This window comes from Sabethes cyaneus, chromosome 3, assembly GCF_943734655.1.
Source record: "Sabethes cyaneus chromosome 3, idSabCyanKW18_F2, whole genome shotgun sequence".
NCBI classification, from domain to species: Eukaryota; Metazoa; Arthropoda; class Insecta; order Diptera; family Culicidae; genus Sabethes; species Sabethes cyaneus.
In genome coordinates, this window is record NC_071355.1 from 15,870,186 (window position 1) to 15,885,640 (window position 15,455).

The window sequence follows — 15,455 nt, forward strand, 5'->3', positions numbered from 1 at the left end:
TAAGTAAATCGATATAAAATAGACTGTCAATCTCTTCATTTCAGCACACATCTTCTTCGACGACGCCTTCATAAACGACAAATCCAAATGCGAGAGTGCCAACGACTCTCCCCTGAACTCGTACGTTAAAATCCTGATCAACAACATCGAAGAGGCGGCGCTAGAGGTGTACAAAACCAAGATGCGCATCTACCCCCCGACTAAAATCGTAACTCCCTACGGTGGACGCCTGATCTGGACCCTACCGGGTCGCACGAAGGTCATCACCCACTTAAAGGACAAAAACAAGATACGCCACAAGAAACGCTGGTCCCAGGTGATGTACATGTACTACCTCCTGGGCTATCGGATCATGCAGTTGAACACTTCAGCGGAGCGTAAAATGGTGATCGCTCAGAATACTTATCTTCTAGCTTTGGACGGGGACATCGACTTCCAGCCGAAGGCTGTTTCCCTACTGGTTGATCGAATGAAAGTCGATCCAGATTTGGGCGCCGCCTGCGGTCGCATTCATCCCGTCGGGACCGGACCTATGGTTTGGTATCAGATCTTCGAATATGCGATCGGTCATTGGTTGCAGAAGGCAACCGAACACGTCATTGGCTGCGTTCTGTGTTCGCCCGGTTGTTTCTCGTTGTTCCGAGGACGCGCCCTAATGGAAAACTCTGTAATGAAAAAATACACCACAAAATCAGATCAAGCGCGTCACTACGTACAGTACGATCAGGGTGAAGATCGTTGGCTGTGTACTCTACTGTTGAAGCAGAAATTCCGCGTTGAATACTCGGCTGCTTCCGATGCTTACACGCACGCACCGGAAGGATTTAACGAATTCTACAATCAACGAAGACGTTGGGTTCCATCCACCATTGCCAATATCTTTGATCTTCTGGGAGATGCCAAACGGGTTGTGAAGACGAACAACAGTATCTCAACTCCATACATCGTCTACCAGTGTATGTTGATGTTCGGAACGATACTCGGTCCCGGAACTATATTCCTTATGATGGTTGGAGCTCTGGTGGCCGTATTTCGTATTGACATCTGGACTTCTTTCCTCTGGAACGGAATCCCGCTTGCAACTTTCATGGCGATCTGCTACTGGATGAAGCAAAAGTATCAACTAATTGCTGCTTTCTTCATTTCCGCCGTCTATTCCCTGGTCATGATGGCCGTACTAGTCGGTATTGTCATCCAGGTGATGGAGGACGGAATTCTTGCACCCTCCTCAGTGTTTTTCATTTCCGTGGCCCTGCAGATCGTAGTCACGGGTCTTCTCCATCCCCAGGAACTGGAGGCTCTTCCAGCCGGTTTCGTGTACTACATCACCATCCCATCAATGTACATGTTGCTGGTGATCTACTCGATATTCAACATGAACGACGTTTCGTGGGGAACACGGGAGAATGCCGTAGATGCAGCCGCCAAACCGGAACCGACACCTGCAGCTTCCCGACAAGGAAAAATGAGTAAACTGTTGGGTTATCTGCGTTCCGGTGACCAAGAAGAAGATGGATCCATCAATTTCTCAGTCAGTGGCCTATTCAGCTGTCTATTTTGCACCCATCCGAAATCCAGTGCCGAAAAGGAGCAACTCGTTCAGGTGGCAACATCGCTCACGGAAATCAACTCCAAGATGAAGGAACTGGAAATGTGAGTAATTGACTATTTTATTTTTTCAGTGCCAAAACAAACTCATCCAACCAACCACGGAGCAGAAGGATTATTTTCAAGTTTACTGAAGCGATATTCTCATTCATTTAGAGTTTCGAACGAAATGAAAAAAAAAGTCCCATTTGTGTCGGTTCGTCGCCAACTCGGAATTGCTTAAAAATTTGTCGGCGACCTCGACCCGATATCATTTTCCAGTGGTCCTCCAGGGGGAGCGTAAAATTGAAAAGCAGCTAAACTGAAACTTCTTCCACCACCACCATAGCCAGTGCCAGTGCCCAGTGCAGTGGTCGGCGAGCTGTGCTGCTGGTCGTGGTGGTGGTCGACAAGTGCACGATGACAGTCAGTGGCAGAAAATAAGTTTCAATTAAATTAAAATGCAATTTATGTTCTTTTTCGCAATTCCCGACGGTCGCCGGTGGCAATGGTCTCCGTCGTCGACTACTGGCAACCGTTCCGGGTGCCGCCGTGTTCCACAGCAGAGCCTATCCGACCCGTGACAGCGACAGTTCCGAGGACCGCTACTGATGAGCTTACTGTCTGCAATTAGTGGACCTTTTGTGAGAAGTAGCAGCGGAATGGTTCTAAACATAAGCAGACTTAACTTTCACAAATAGTAAGAAGTACTTCTTCGAGAGCGAAAGTAATTCAAACCCCGTACTTTGTACTGTGAATGATACAATGAAAGATGGGTGATGAATATAACAAGTAGTGTCAATTTGAAAAGATGAGCTACTTAACTTACTCTCCTTCTACTGGCGACAAGCGAGCGTCTTTTCAATGGTAGTGTCCATTACTTTTTTTGCAGACTGCAAGACAACTATTTTTGGCGCTAGAAAATTAACTTGACAACGGTAATACGACATTATTGTTTTTCATTTTATACATTTTAAAGAATATTTTTATAATGTTTTCAATTTTCATCAACGAAAAAACGTTAAAACCATGGTGAGTACAGATATCTAGCTTTCCACGAGTGATAATGGCGGCTGATGAGTACAACTTTCTGAAGGGCACAGTTCTGTTTTGACATTCAATGCAGGAAAAATTCGCTTCCCTTCAACTAAATTCCTTTTCGGTGGTCTGCGAAAACTAAACAATGTTTACATTTTTCCACTCAACTGGTAAACAACCGTAGTGGCTTCCATAGTAACCGCAGTGACTGCTCCTGCATTGAATGTCAAAATCGAACTGTGCCCTTCAGAAAGTTGTACCCATCAGCCGCCATTATCGCTGGTGGAAAGCTGGATTGTCATGATTAAAACAACGTTTTCGTGTTCTTTTGTTAGAACTTTTGTCTTGACAGCATTTCGTAGCAAAATAAATTCCAAATTTTATAGAAACAAATTTTAGGAGAAATCATTAAGTAAATCTTTATCAATTTTTTCCAGATGAAAAGAATACTTAAATGTTGACATTCCAAAGATTAAATCCTAAGACCGCAAACAAAAAGTTTGAAGTCCAAACTTTGATGTTCGAAAGTCAAAAGTCCAACGTCCAACGTCCGAAAACCATAAGCCAGAATTCAAAAACCAAGTCCAAAATCTTGAACCCAAAATTACAAATCAAAACTCCAAAGTTCAAGTATCGAGTATTCGAATATTAAAGTCCAAACTTCAATTTAAAAAGGTCAAATGAAAGGTGAACGTCCAAAGTAAAATTTCGAAATCCAAATTCAATGATCTAATGCCCTTGTTGAAAATTCGAGTTCCAAACATCCAAGTTCTTTAACTCGATGTTCAAACTCCTAGGTGGAAAGTTAATACTTAATAATACAAATTCTAAAGCACGAGGCGCAAAGCTAGAAATTTAAATTGGCAGTCCAAAACTTAAAATCTACTGTCCGTCAATCTCAAAGTATGAAAATGCATTCAAACGTTGTACCGTGTCTGTAATTAACAAACAAACAAACCAAAAGACTATATCCAGAGTTCAAAGTTCAAAATTCAAAGCCCAAGACTCGAAACGTACAGTTCAAATTTCCCAGAATTGAAGTCCAAAGCTCAAAGTTCGAAGCCCAATGTTCAAAGTCAAAAACGCTGCTCGAAAACCAATATACGTAGGTCAAAATCTGACAATCATTCGCTTTACAGTATTAAGTTGAATGTGCAAAGTCTGCTCAAAACAGGAAGGCAGACATTTTTCAAAATTATCGTACTAATGACCGGTCAGAAACAAAAAATGGCTTTAAAAGACTATCGCCAAACGAGAAATATATGCTCTAAAAATCCTTCGCGATTCAGAATAAAGTTTTTCGTGAATTTTCCACCAACTACTTCCGCTGATGTGCCAAGGCTGTGGCATACTGGGGCACGTGTCCCACCTTCTATAATAAATTTAATGTATGACAAAATAACTTCCCCATATGCATTCGGGAACTCCGAAGATAGCAACTCAGTAGCCCGGTATAGAATAATAAGCGAAAAGAAAATTAATTGCATTAAAACATATTCTTCTCCGAGCCTTACTTCCAGTCCGATTAAAGTCAATTTTCAAGTACAATTTGGAGTTTAAATTCAAGTCAATTTTCATGTCCAATCACAAGTTCAATTTCAAGTCCGAGGCAGTCCCGGCGTAATTCACGCCTCTCGCCATCCCAATCCCGCAAATGTCACGAATGACCCAAGCTGTAAAAGTGACTATAAACTAACAAAAAAAAATCTAATTCTAAGTCTGATTTTTTTTATAGTCACTTTAACAACTAAGGTCATTTGTAACTTCTGCGGGTTTGAGCCCGGGCCCTCGGCGTGAGAGGCATGAATGCTAACCACTACGCCGGGATTACCCCTTTCTAAGTCTAATTTAACTTCATTTTCATCTCCGATTTCAGCGCTCATTTCAAGTACAATTTATTGTCCGATTTTAAGGCCAAATAAAGTTCTAATCATGACTGCAATTAGAAATTCCATTGAGGTCTAATTACAATGCTCGATCAAAGCTAGTTTCTAGTCTATTTAAATTTCTATTTCCCCACCGATTTCAAGTCCAATTTCATGTCCAATTGCATTACAAGCTCAATTTCAAATCAAATTTTAATTGTAAAGTCCAATTTAAGTACCAGTTCTTGTACAATAATCTATTTTAAGTTTTATGCCGAGCCTAGTTGAATTTCAGTTTCACGTCCGATTTCAAGTTCAATTTAAATCTAATTTTAAGGCCAATATAATGTCCGAATTTAAGTCCAATTTCATGTCGAATTTCAATCGAATTTTAATTCCGATTTGAGGTCCAATAGCAAAACTAACTTGAAGTGTAATTTCACACCCAATTTTAAGTACAACTTGAAGTTCAATTGTGGTCCAATTTCAACCTTAGTTTAATGTCCCATTTTAAAGCCAATCCCAAGTCGAATGTAATTCCAATTTAAGCTCCGATTTAAAGTTCGAATTTTATATCCGACGTCCAGTCTAATTTCAGGACATATTCAATTCTAATTTGTAGTCTATTTTCAAATCCCATTTCTAGCCAAATTTGAGCCCCATATTTAGTCTAATTTAATTCCTATTTATGTTCGACTCAAAGTTCAAGTTTAAGTTTGATTTCCAATTCCATTTAGATTTCACGGATGCACTATGGGCCAGAAATTAAAATTTCGGGACACATACATTTGCGGTTAAACGGCATGTCTCAGTTCAATGTGGTCTTCGGCAACTTTTTGAATGATAAAATGATGCATCTTTTGAAGGGGTCGTCCAATATTTAGGTGTTACTTTAACAATAAATTAAGTAATAACTTTTTGAGTAAATTTTTTTTCATCTTTTTGGTTTCAAAATATTAAAGATAAACCAATTTCAAGTATTCTTTCTGAAGATATGAAACTTCTACCATTTACACATTTTCAGCAATAGACCTTTGTTTATAAACGACCCCTCAAATCACATTACTTCTTGTAACATGTTTATTTCAACAGACAACTCAACGTGATGTTCTAGACAACATTTTGCACATAAAAGAGGAATATTTTTGCTGAAGACTGTTTTGCTTTTTCTGCATTCATTAATAAGGTATAACTGTTTTTAGGTTAAAAACCGTTTGATGAAAAATGTGTATATTTTCAAGAGTGGTGTCTTCGGAGAAGTAAAATAATAAAATATAGCGCATCTTCCTGCACTATTAGGGTGACCATCAATTCACCTATTAGGGTGATACAAACTTTTGTTTTCTTAAATAATTAAAAAAAAAGTTTTTTTTCTCCAAAAGTTGCAGAACATACTTAAATAAGCAACTGTGCTGAATAAAGTAATTATCTATCTCTTATCGGTTACGAAATATAATGATGTGTTAAAAAAGAGCACTTAAAAATCAATTACACTCAATAACTTTGCACACGATTATTTTATTGCTTTTAAATGTTTTACAAAATTATTTAGTATGTTGAAATACATATTTTCTGTGAATACTGTTTGACGCTAGGACGCATATTTATTAAGTTATAAAATGTATGAAAAAAATCCGCACTATTCCCAGGTATTCCTAGCCATGGTATTCCCAGGTATTCTCTAAAATACACATTTGTGCAGATAGCATTAATAATTCCTTGCAAACTAATTGCAGGTACTTGAAGATGGCTAAGATATTCGGATTTTTCATCAGACGGTTTTTAACCTAAAATCACTTATATCTTATTAATTAATGCATATAAAGCAAAACAGTCAAAATATTCCTCTTTTATGTGCAAAATATTTTCTAGGGCATCACATTGAGCTGTCTGTTGAAATAAACATGTTACAAGAAGAAATGTGATTTGAGGGGTCGTTTATAAGCAAAGGTCTATTGCTGAAAATGAGTAAAAGGTAGAAGTTTCATATCTTCAAAAAAATTACTTGAAATTAGTTTATCTTTAATATTTTGAAACCAAAAAGATGAAAAAACGTTTACTCAAAAAGTTATTACTTAAATTGTTGTTTATTGGACGACCCCTTGCATCAATATGCAAAATATGCATCAATTTTTTATTCAAAAAGTTGTCGAAGAGTACATTGTGGTGAGACAGGCCGTTTAATCGTAAATATTTTTTTCCCGAAATTTTAATTTCTGACCCATAGTGCGATGGGACCGTAACATTCCGTCTTCTCTTGTATAGAGATTCAATGCAAAACGTCCTAATAGTTGAACTCTGAAGTTTGCAATTGTTAACCTAATCGAGCGGAATTTTTGAGATAAATAAATTCATTATGTTTCCGGTTATAATTTTTCTGTTCAAGTGTTTTTCTGTATTCCGCACTTCGATTATTTGTCAGCATTGCTACGAACTGCGTATTATCTGCCACTGCCACAGTTTTGCAGTTTTTAGAGTGAGGAAGTGAGGATTATTACCTATGCTGGTCTGTTTGAATTACCGTACGTGATTATTATGACTTATGGTGTATGTGTCTACTATAGGAAAAGTATGTGCTTAGATGGCTAGCAACAAGTTATGAATTGTGGTATATTTAGGACTGGAGCAACGGTGCATGCTATTTGACACTTTGGTTGTTTCCGCTGTCCTTCGATCGAAAGATTACTTTTATGTTGACATTGTTAAAGTGTTGGCTGGTCGACCTGCAGACCTGCACTCCGAAGGGCTGTTGTCGAATGCCAAATTCGTGGCAACAGTATCAAAATCATTTTTCCGGACCCTTGGAATGGTAGTAAGATGCTATGGAAAGGTATAAGAAAAGTATGTTTTAATCAAAATTAGGCAGAAGTTATGAAAATTAAGTATAACAGAGTAACTGTACCACCAATAAAATGGGATTAGTGATTGTTTTTCAGGTGGGTAAACATAGATAAGTGAGAAATCTCAATTTTACTCCCGCTAGAAAAACGCCATCTCTTGAAAAGCAACGGTTCGTGTGGTGTCCTACTGTTGCACATTTTCCGTACGCTCAGAAACGAATATCCGCGCTCTTTGGTATTGCGTAACGACTCACCCCGGATGGGCGTCCACCGATTGATGCAGGCATCCAAAAAATAAGTTCTATAAAACCTTAAGAAATGGTGAATGACCCTTTGGGTTAAAACCACTAAAAAAAACCTTAAGAAACGACGATCCAATGGTTGGAGTTTGTGGCTGTAGAGCCACAAACTGTGGACTGAGGCTGTGGATGTAGAGGAATTGAAAGCATGTGCCATTTTCCCAGCAAAAACTCTTTGCTCTTAGGTTTAGGTAAGAAAATTGAATGTCCACAATCAACAAAACTAGATCTTTGCCCCCGATACCCCCGATACAGATTTTTGGAAATCATAATCCACTCGTAAACAACTCACCGTACATATAACCGCTGTCCAACACCATCATAGTCGAACCTTTCGGATCATTTTTTTTTCTTCTAGCAGCATAGAACCGGATGGCTCTTGCCGTATCAAGAATTCCTCTCTACTGTACTCGATCCTGGGCGCCTTGCCGCTAATTCGTTGAGCGTCTCAATACACGAAAGTCTGCTACAACCTGGTCCAATCATCTATTTCTAATACCAGTAGGGTTCTTGAAGAGAACACATTTCACTGCATAGTCGTTCGGCATACTTGTGACGTGGTCGGCCCAATAAAGCACCCCAGATTTCACCAGGTGCACGATGGAAATCGTAATGATGTCGAGGTTGTCTGTGAAGGCTAGGGCTTGGCTACGTTCGCCGAAGAGCGTTCCTCTCGTTTCGATGTTAGCGATGTTAAATAACCCAAGTAACAATTTCTATACTGAGTAATTCTCGCTGAAACGGGGCCACTACTGACACGAGCTCTTCAAATATTGGAACTTTTGCGCTTAATTGGTTGAAAATGCTTAAAAAATAAGAATTACGCATTTGATACCTCGAAATAGTCGACCCCTCGTTCGCTCAGGGGCCTAACAGGTTCAAAAATTTGCCATGAAACAACTAAAAAATAGCCCGGTTCTGTAAAGAAGAAAAACAGGGCTTTCAAATGGAGTAAAAAAATGTCTGGCGGCCATCTTAGATTTGGTCGCCATATTGGATTTTATCAAAAAATCACCATTTTCTCCATGAGCCCCGCAACCGATTTTAATTTTAAGACCACCATCGGAAAGATGAGAAAAAATGCTATATAACAAATCTTCATCAAATTACATGTGTAGTGGTATTCTGGCATAAAACACAGGTTTTCGGTGATAAACTCTATGTAGGGATGTCTTTTTAAAGTTCACTTCACGCAATCGAATCGCAACAACCGGTTATTTACAGATTTTGATAAAAAAATAGCTTATGGAAACGACGCCAAAAGTTACATCGGAAGCTGCTCAAAAACAAATTTATTTTTGTTTTGTTTTTACAGCATGTGACAACTGTCATACTTGCATAGTAGACTAGTTCCAGCAAATACTATGGTTTCTGGGCTTTTTATTTTCGCTTGTTTAGGGAAAAACGAAGGGAGGACACATTGGCCAAGCGGGGGGCACGTTATACACAATTCACCTACTCTTCATAATAGCAGCAAAAAATCCGCTTAGTCAAGGTATTACCGTTTCAAAAGCACAATAAAGCTGATAGATCTATTGTGATTTGACAAGCAACTACTATAAGATTAGGTCTGTATTGATACACCTGTGTATTGGTTTTGAAATCGCTGCAATAAAATCAAACGAAAGTTCTATTGTAGTTGTTTATACAACCATCAGAAAACCAGTTGGATATGCAGAATCTCTCTTAGAATCGCTCTAATCTTACTGTGGTTGATTGTAAAGTCGCATTAAATCTATTAGTTTTATAATGTTTTTGACACGGTAATTCCCTGACCAGACAGATAATTTAATGCTGTTTAGAATAGTAAATAGAGTTTATCACCACAAACCTGTATTTTATGCCAGGCCATGTTGACATTTTGGGATTTTTCTTAGCTCTAAAACAACAGTTCGATCTATTTCATCGGTATAAATCATAAATTGCCAAGATAATGCAACTAGAATGATTTTACTGCAAACTGAAATTGGCTAATCGAATTTATTTATGTTGTTAAAAAAGTTCAAGTCAAGAAATCAAGCTAAGAATGCAGGCTGTCTGATTTAGGCTAGTTAGCACAGCATGTTTTATGCTTCATAGCTTTGATGAACCAGTCGAAAAGCTGCCCCAGCTTCTGGTGGTAACAAAAAATCCTATTGACATTATTCTTGCTTCCAGTGGGGCGTAATAAAACTACTCACGCTTAACAATGCTCTTAAAATGTTTGTAAAAACCTCAGTAAAATAAAGGAGCTACAGATAAATCGGCCCAAAAAAGCGTTATTGTTACTCTTAAAATTGCTTTAAAAATCTTTTGAAGAAAGGATACTAGGCATTAAAACGGTTTTATAGTAGGTTGCAGGAAGAGGTTATCGTCAGTTTTATAAATTTAGTCACTAAAGCCACTACAGAAATTGAATAAAACTCGAGCCTTTGCGCAATGACTGCTTTAAAACTACGATAGGATGTTGTGCAGTAAAACTTCGATGTCTTTAGATGATTTTAAAGTATGGTTCTAACTCTTTCCTGTAGCATGGTCCTCTGTGGTTCTAAGTGAGGATTTTTTGATTTGTTATAGCTTTCCATGTTTACGAGACTGAAAAGAAGATTTAACAGTACAGTCGTAACAACAGTATAGAGATTATCAAAAAACTTATATTGTTACTTGGGACAGCCCATCCCTCTTGCCACAATCCTCTGTGCACGAAAGGGACCTACTAAATACTCCATGGTAACTTTGATCGGCCGCGTCAGTTTCTCCAGAATACCGTACATTATCTGCCATAATTGTTCGCGCTCGACCGTATCGTATGCTGCACTAAAATCAAAGAAAATGTGATACATGGACTACACACATGGGAAACTACTTCTACAAACTACATCTTCCATCCAGTAAAATGCCGCTGCAGGAGGTTCTTTGCCATTTTTGTAGCGTTCTGCCGGGAGTCGGTCCTTAACTCTATTGGCTGTATTATTCTTCAGCTGATCGATTTCTTGCCGGATCTCTTCGAGATCGGGAGCCGGCACGCTCTTATCCTTTATAGGCACTCCTAGGTTAACTTCCGCTCCGTCTCCTTCTGTTACATATCCATCGAGAAGTCCGTCCAAGCACTGCTACCATCCATCGACCGCGTCTCAGAAATCCGGAATTGTTGTTCTTCAATACAATTCGGAATAGTAACTCTTCACAATCTCTTTCCTCATTTTGGCGCTTTTTCCTACTTAGGATCGTGGTCAACCCATTCCGCGCTCGTCGATATATGGCCAAATTCTGCCACGCGGCAATGCTTAGATAATTTGTCCTAGCTCTTTTTCCTCTTCCTAACTTGTTGGTAATTTTATTGTAACAGCAATGCCAATAGACGAAGAAGAGTTTGAAGATAGTAACGATCAAAGTCATATTAAAATATCATTTGCTGAAATGAAATTCGATTCAATCAATATTCGAAATCTATCCAAGCCTTTAAGATTCTCTAGTTTATGAATTTCAGCATAATTTACAAAAGACTTAACCTTAAGTCACGTCAGTCTCGAGTTTTGGTATAGCTTAGACAAATTGTGCTGTATTCGGTTTCTTATGATTTCTCTTGAAACCATACTAAGATAGTCGAATTTCATTCCACAATCATTGGTATAATCATCAAACGGCACCGAGAAAACTGCTGCTATCTGCTGGCAATCATTTAGATATTGACATGAGAATGAAAACAGGTGCTAATGTTGAAAATACTGCTTTCCTTAAGTAGACATTCTGATAGCAATTGAAAATACACTCCAAACCGGTACGAAACTCTCAAGGCTTGTTTATTAACTTAAACAGCAAAGGAAACTCGGTAGTAATCTCAAACAAGACGATACAAACATCCAATTTCTGTCTCTGACGCCGAGCTGCCTCAGCAAGGGCTCAGTTTGGCTGGGCTTGCGTCGTCCTAAGACAGCCAGAGCTAGAGAAAGAGGAAGCGACTGGTGTCTACTATTTACACATAATTTAAATTAGTTTTCATACGCTCGTACGAAGCATAGCTTCAAGACCCAACCTCCAGCTCCGCTTAGCTTGCTCGTTTAGCATCTGCCGATGATGGAGGACGAGACGAGACGAGCCTCGTCACTGGTAATGCAATTTTGCTGGCATATTACGTGCTCTGCTTCACTGCTCCCGGCAAAAAACCCGTGTGCCCGAGCTGCAGCACGATAAAACTGACAGTAATATTCAAATATCTGGTTAGCATCTAGCTAGTCTGCCTGGTAGGAAATGGCGTGCGCTCGATGTTGTATTGCATTAAAAGGCGCTCAAAGATGCTGCCACCGACCGTGCAAAGCGCGCAATTCTGATTTACATTTCTTACCATTTAATGCAACAAGCGTACCACGCTTAAATATTCTCCCCCAGCCAAAAACCTCCCTCCGAATCTCAGTCATCAACACCCGATGCCGTTGCTCATGTTTCAGCAGCTTCCCCCTGAGGACATAATAAGACCTATTTTTATTTATTCCTGTTCATGTTCCCACTGCTGCACTGTTGCCAGCAGACATAAACACGTACATGTCACCCATTTTCACTCACCTTGTGCGCCTGTTCTTTCATTTTTGCATTTTCCGCTGGCTGGCCGGCCGCCCACCGACCCACCGACGCACTGACGGTGACGACGAATCAGGAAATTAACCGGCTCCGTCACCGTAATGAGATCCAACGGTGTTGAAGGCGACGAAGACGACGACGATGATGACGATGGCGTCGGTGGCAACGAAGTCGACGGAATGGGCTGTCTCGATGCGATGCGAGCGGAGGGCAGTTCACCGAACGGGGTCTCCTCGCCGATGCAGACGGTGAAAAGCTCCGAACTGGAGGAGGTGAGCGCTCGGTGAAGTGTAACCTTTTAGTCGAGTAATTATCTGTTTTTTGTTTTCAGCCAGAAAAACAGATCAACTACCTGCCGGATTGGTTGTACGATGTGGATCTTAGGAACGGTGATACGGAAACTATTTCGGCCTCCGAGGAACAGTTTTGGATTGAGCTGATCGAGAAGTACCTTAAGCCACTGGATTTGACCGAGCGGCAGAAAACGGAAATGAAAGCTCAACTGAAGAACCTTCGCGATCTGGCCGTGTTTGCTTTCGTGATGGCTAATGCCCTGTTTGTGCTGGTTGTGTTCCTGCTGCAGCTCAACAAGCAGGATCTTCACATTCAGTGGTGGTTCAATGCAAAGAATACGATCAGCTTCGATGAAAGTACGGTGGAGATCATCGTCCGCAGGGAATTCCTGGAGCTGGAGCCGATCGGTTTGGTGTTTGTGTTTTTCTTCGGCATGATCTTGGTTATTCAGTTCTTGGCTATGATGATGCATCGGTTTGGAACGATTTCGCAGATCCTTGCCTCGACGCAGCTCAATTGGTATTGTTCGAAGAAAGCGAAGGATATGTCGTTGGATGCTGAGCTGCGCGAGAATGCTGTGGAGATCGCTCGTAGATTGCAACGACCCAAACCCCAGTGGGATGAGGAGGATTTGGAGGATGAACAAAAGGCTATTGGAAGGCGGGATACGATTCACAGGATCCTGTATCAGCACAAGAACAAACAGGATTGGAGCAATTTGGAGGCAAACTTCAAACGGAATTACTACAAGGATGGTGATCTGAATCTGGGTGGTCGACTTACCCTCAGCAGGAAGACGTTGAATGTGCTGGATACCAGGAGAAAATCTATGGCGGAACAGAGAAAGATTCGCAAGTCGATCCTTCGTGAACAAAATCCTTACGATACGGCAGGTGATTTGTGGTACCAAGGAAGTCCGGAGAGCTCGGGTGGTAATCAAAGAAAGACCTCTTCCCCACCGGGTTACAGCAGTGAACCGCATCGCGGTAGAAGCTCAACCGGCAGCAGCAGATTTAACCGATCGCCTCATTTTGAATCGAAAGATGGCGGAAGGATCAACCATGCTTACCAGATCGACGAAGAGTTGGAGGACTACTCGGATGAGGAAGAGTTCGAACGACCAACGCTTCAAATTGAAATGACGGAGAGGCCCAAGGAAAGGGAGAAACGAAAAAGCCGGGTCGCTTTTGCGTAATATATTCAACGTTAATTTTAGAACTACATTTATCTGTCAACTCTGTAATACACTTTTACCGATAGTAACCAGCAAATATTCGATAAAATCACAAAGAAAATCCTACCCTTTTACGGTCGGACATTCAATTATAATTTCCATGTAAAATAAAGGGGAAAACAATGTTTCGAAATTTCCTGTACGTTCCACGCCGGTGCCGTAAGTTTGCTCACCGAATTGCCTCTCAACTGCACTCTTTGTTTGTTTTTGTGCGCCCCCGAAGCTTCCGATGCATTCAACTTTCCGCCCGGACGTCGCTCGTTTCCGGTTCATGTTCTTAATCGCCAAACAAACTTGTACCGTGCCGGGCACAGTCTTCGTCGGTGGCACCAGTACCAAAGGCAGCGAAGCAATGTTCGTCGTCATCAGCAAATTGTTTGTCCAAACAATAGTGGCCTGTTAGTGGGTGCTGCCGGTTCTGTCCCACGATTCTTTCCCACCCACCCACTTTGTGTAGCGCCGGCCGATCGACAGGTCGGCTTTCGAAAATAATCAACTTTTGCCTTTTCAGCTTTGCCGCTGCCGTGGACCGGGGCTCAAGACGGACTCAACCAGTGTCATCTTCCGCCTCCGAGCTGTTCGCTTTATCTCCCGGTACCGGAGTTCCCATCCAATCGGATTAGGATGCGGCCTGCGGGCGAAACTCGTTGATGGTATAACCGGATTTTTCATTTTTCCCTTTTATCCATTCTATCGTCGTATTCCGCCCTAAGCAGATTAACCATCCTGTGGCGAAAAAGAAGAAAAAAAAAATCGATTCGATTGAGCAACGACGTTTTGGCTTTTGCCAAATCTATTTTCTCCCCTACCCTAACGAAAGGATTAAAACGAATCAACGCCAAAAACCAATTTATGCACTCCGATGCAATACTTGCACGGTTGGAGCATGAAGCAATTTTCTCCTGGCACACTAATGTATCCGGTGGAAACTTTCGTCCTACGGGGGCCCCTACGCAATTACCGGCAAAAACAGCAGTCCAATTATAAATCAACTCAACCCGGTCCTACGCTCAGGAAGAGCTGCCATAATTCTTCAACGGCAGTGATTTCTAGCTTCAACACGATGACACGACGACCGACGACGTACGACCGGCGACGGACGGTCGGTGGGGTGTCTGCATAAGAAACCCTACGCATCGTACGGAAGCAGATTTCGTACCTAAAGCATCCTGGTCGTCGGGTGCGAAGACCCGGCCCCAGCCAGCCAGCAGGAAATTCAAACTTTGTGGTAGCATAAATAATAATGATCATAAAAGTAATGAATGTTTGTGAGTTTTGCTCATTGTTTTTGTTTCTTCCAATTACATTTTGTGGGAATAGACACCTGCGAAATATTGCATGCCTTGCGTCTCCTCGTGTGCTAAGAGTATAGTGCATAACACACAAAAATCGGTGGCTTGTGTTCCGTAGTGGTGTGGTTCCGGTAACAGCTGGCGAAGAACAGGTCTTCCGGTACATAAGTAGGGCTGCTTTGCATACAGGTTGTACAATGCTATTATTAAAACTTTTGAGTATGATTTGTCCGTTCCATGTGTAGTGGTTATTTGTAGAAATTACAGAAAAGCTACATGATGCCTAAACATGAATCCTCTCTCTCAGTCATAACTCAATAGATTGAAGTGACTCTTGAACCATTTATTTTGAATCGTTAAGGTTGTTAAGAGATTCATGGCTTGAGGTCTATCAATCATTTGGATAGGCATATTCATGTCATCACGTAAAGTAAAGGAGTAAACAGGGT

At 40.8% G+C, this 15,455-nt stretch overlaps 1 protein-coding gene across 1 annotated transcript in view; it reads left to right on the top strand.

Moving 5' to 3' along the window:
• Nucleotides 1–13,738, top strand: part of LOC128744252 (chitin synthase chs-2-like) — a 38,002-nt gene extending 24,264 nt beyond the window's left edge. Inside the window, exons 7-9 of the mRNA XM_053841108.1 lie at nt 45–1,653; nt 12,263–12,458; nt 12,518–13,738. Coding sequence (XP_053697083.1) covers nt 45–1,653; nt 12,263–12,458; nt 12,518–13,675 — 2,963 coding nt within the window. The 3' untranslated portion in view covers nt 13,676–13,738. The remainder of the gene's footprint in view (nt 1–44; nt 1,654–12,262; nt 12,459–12,517) is intronic.
• The last annotated feature ends 1,717 nt before the right edge of the window (nt 13,739–15,455 follow it).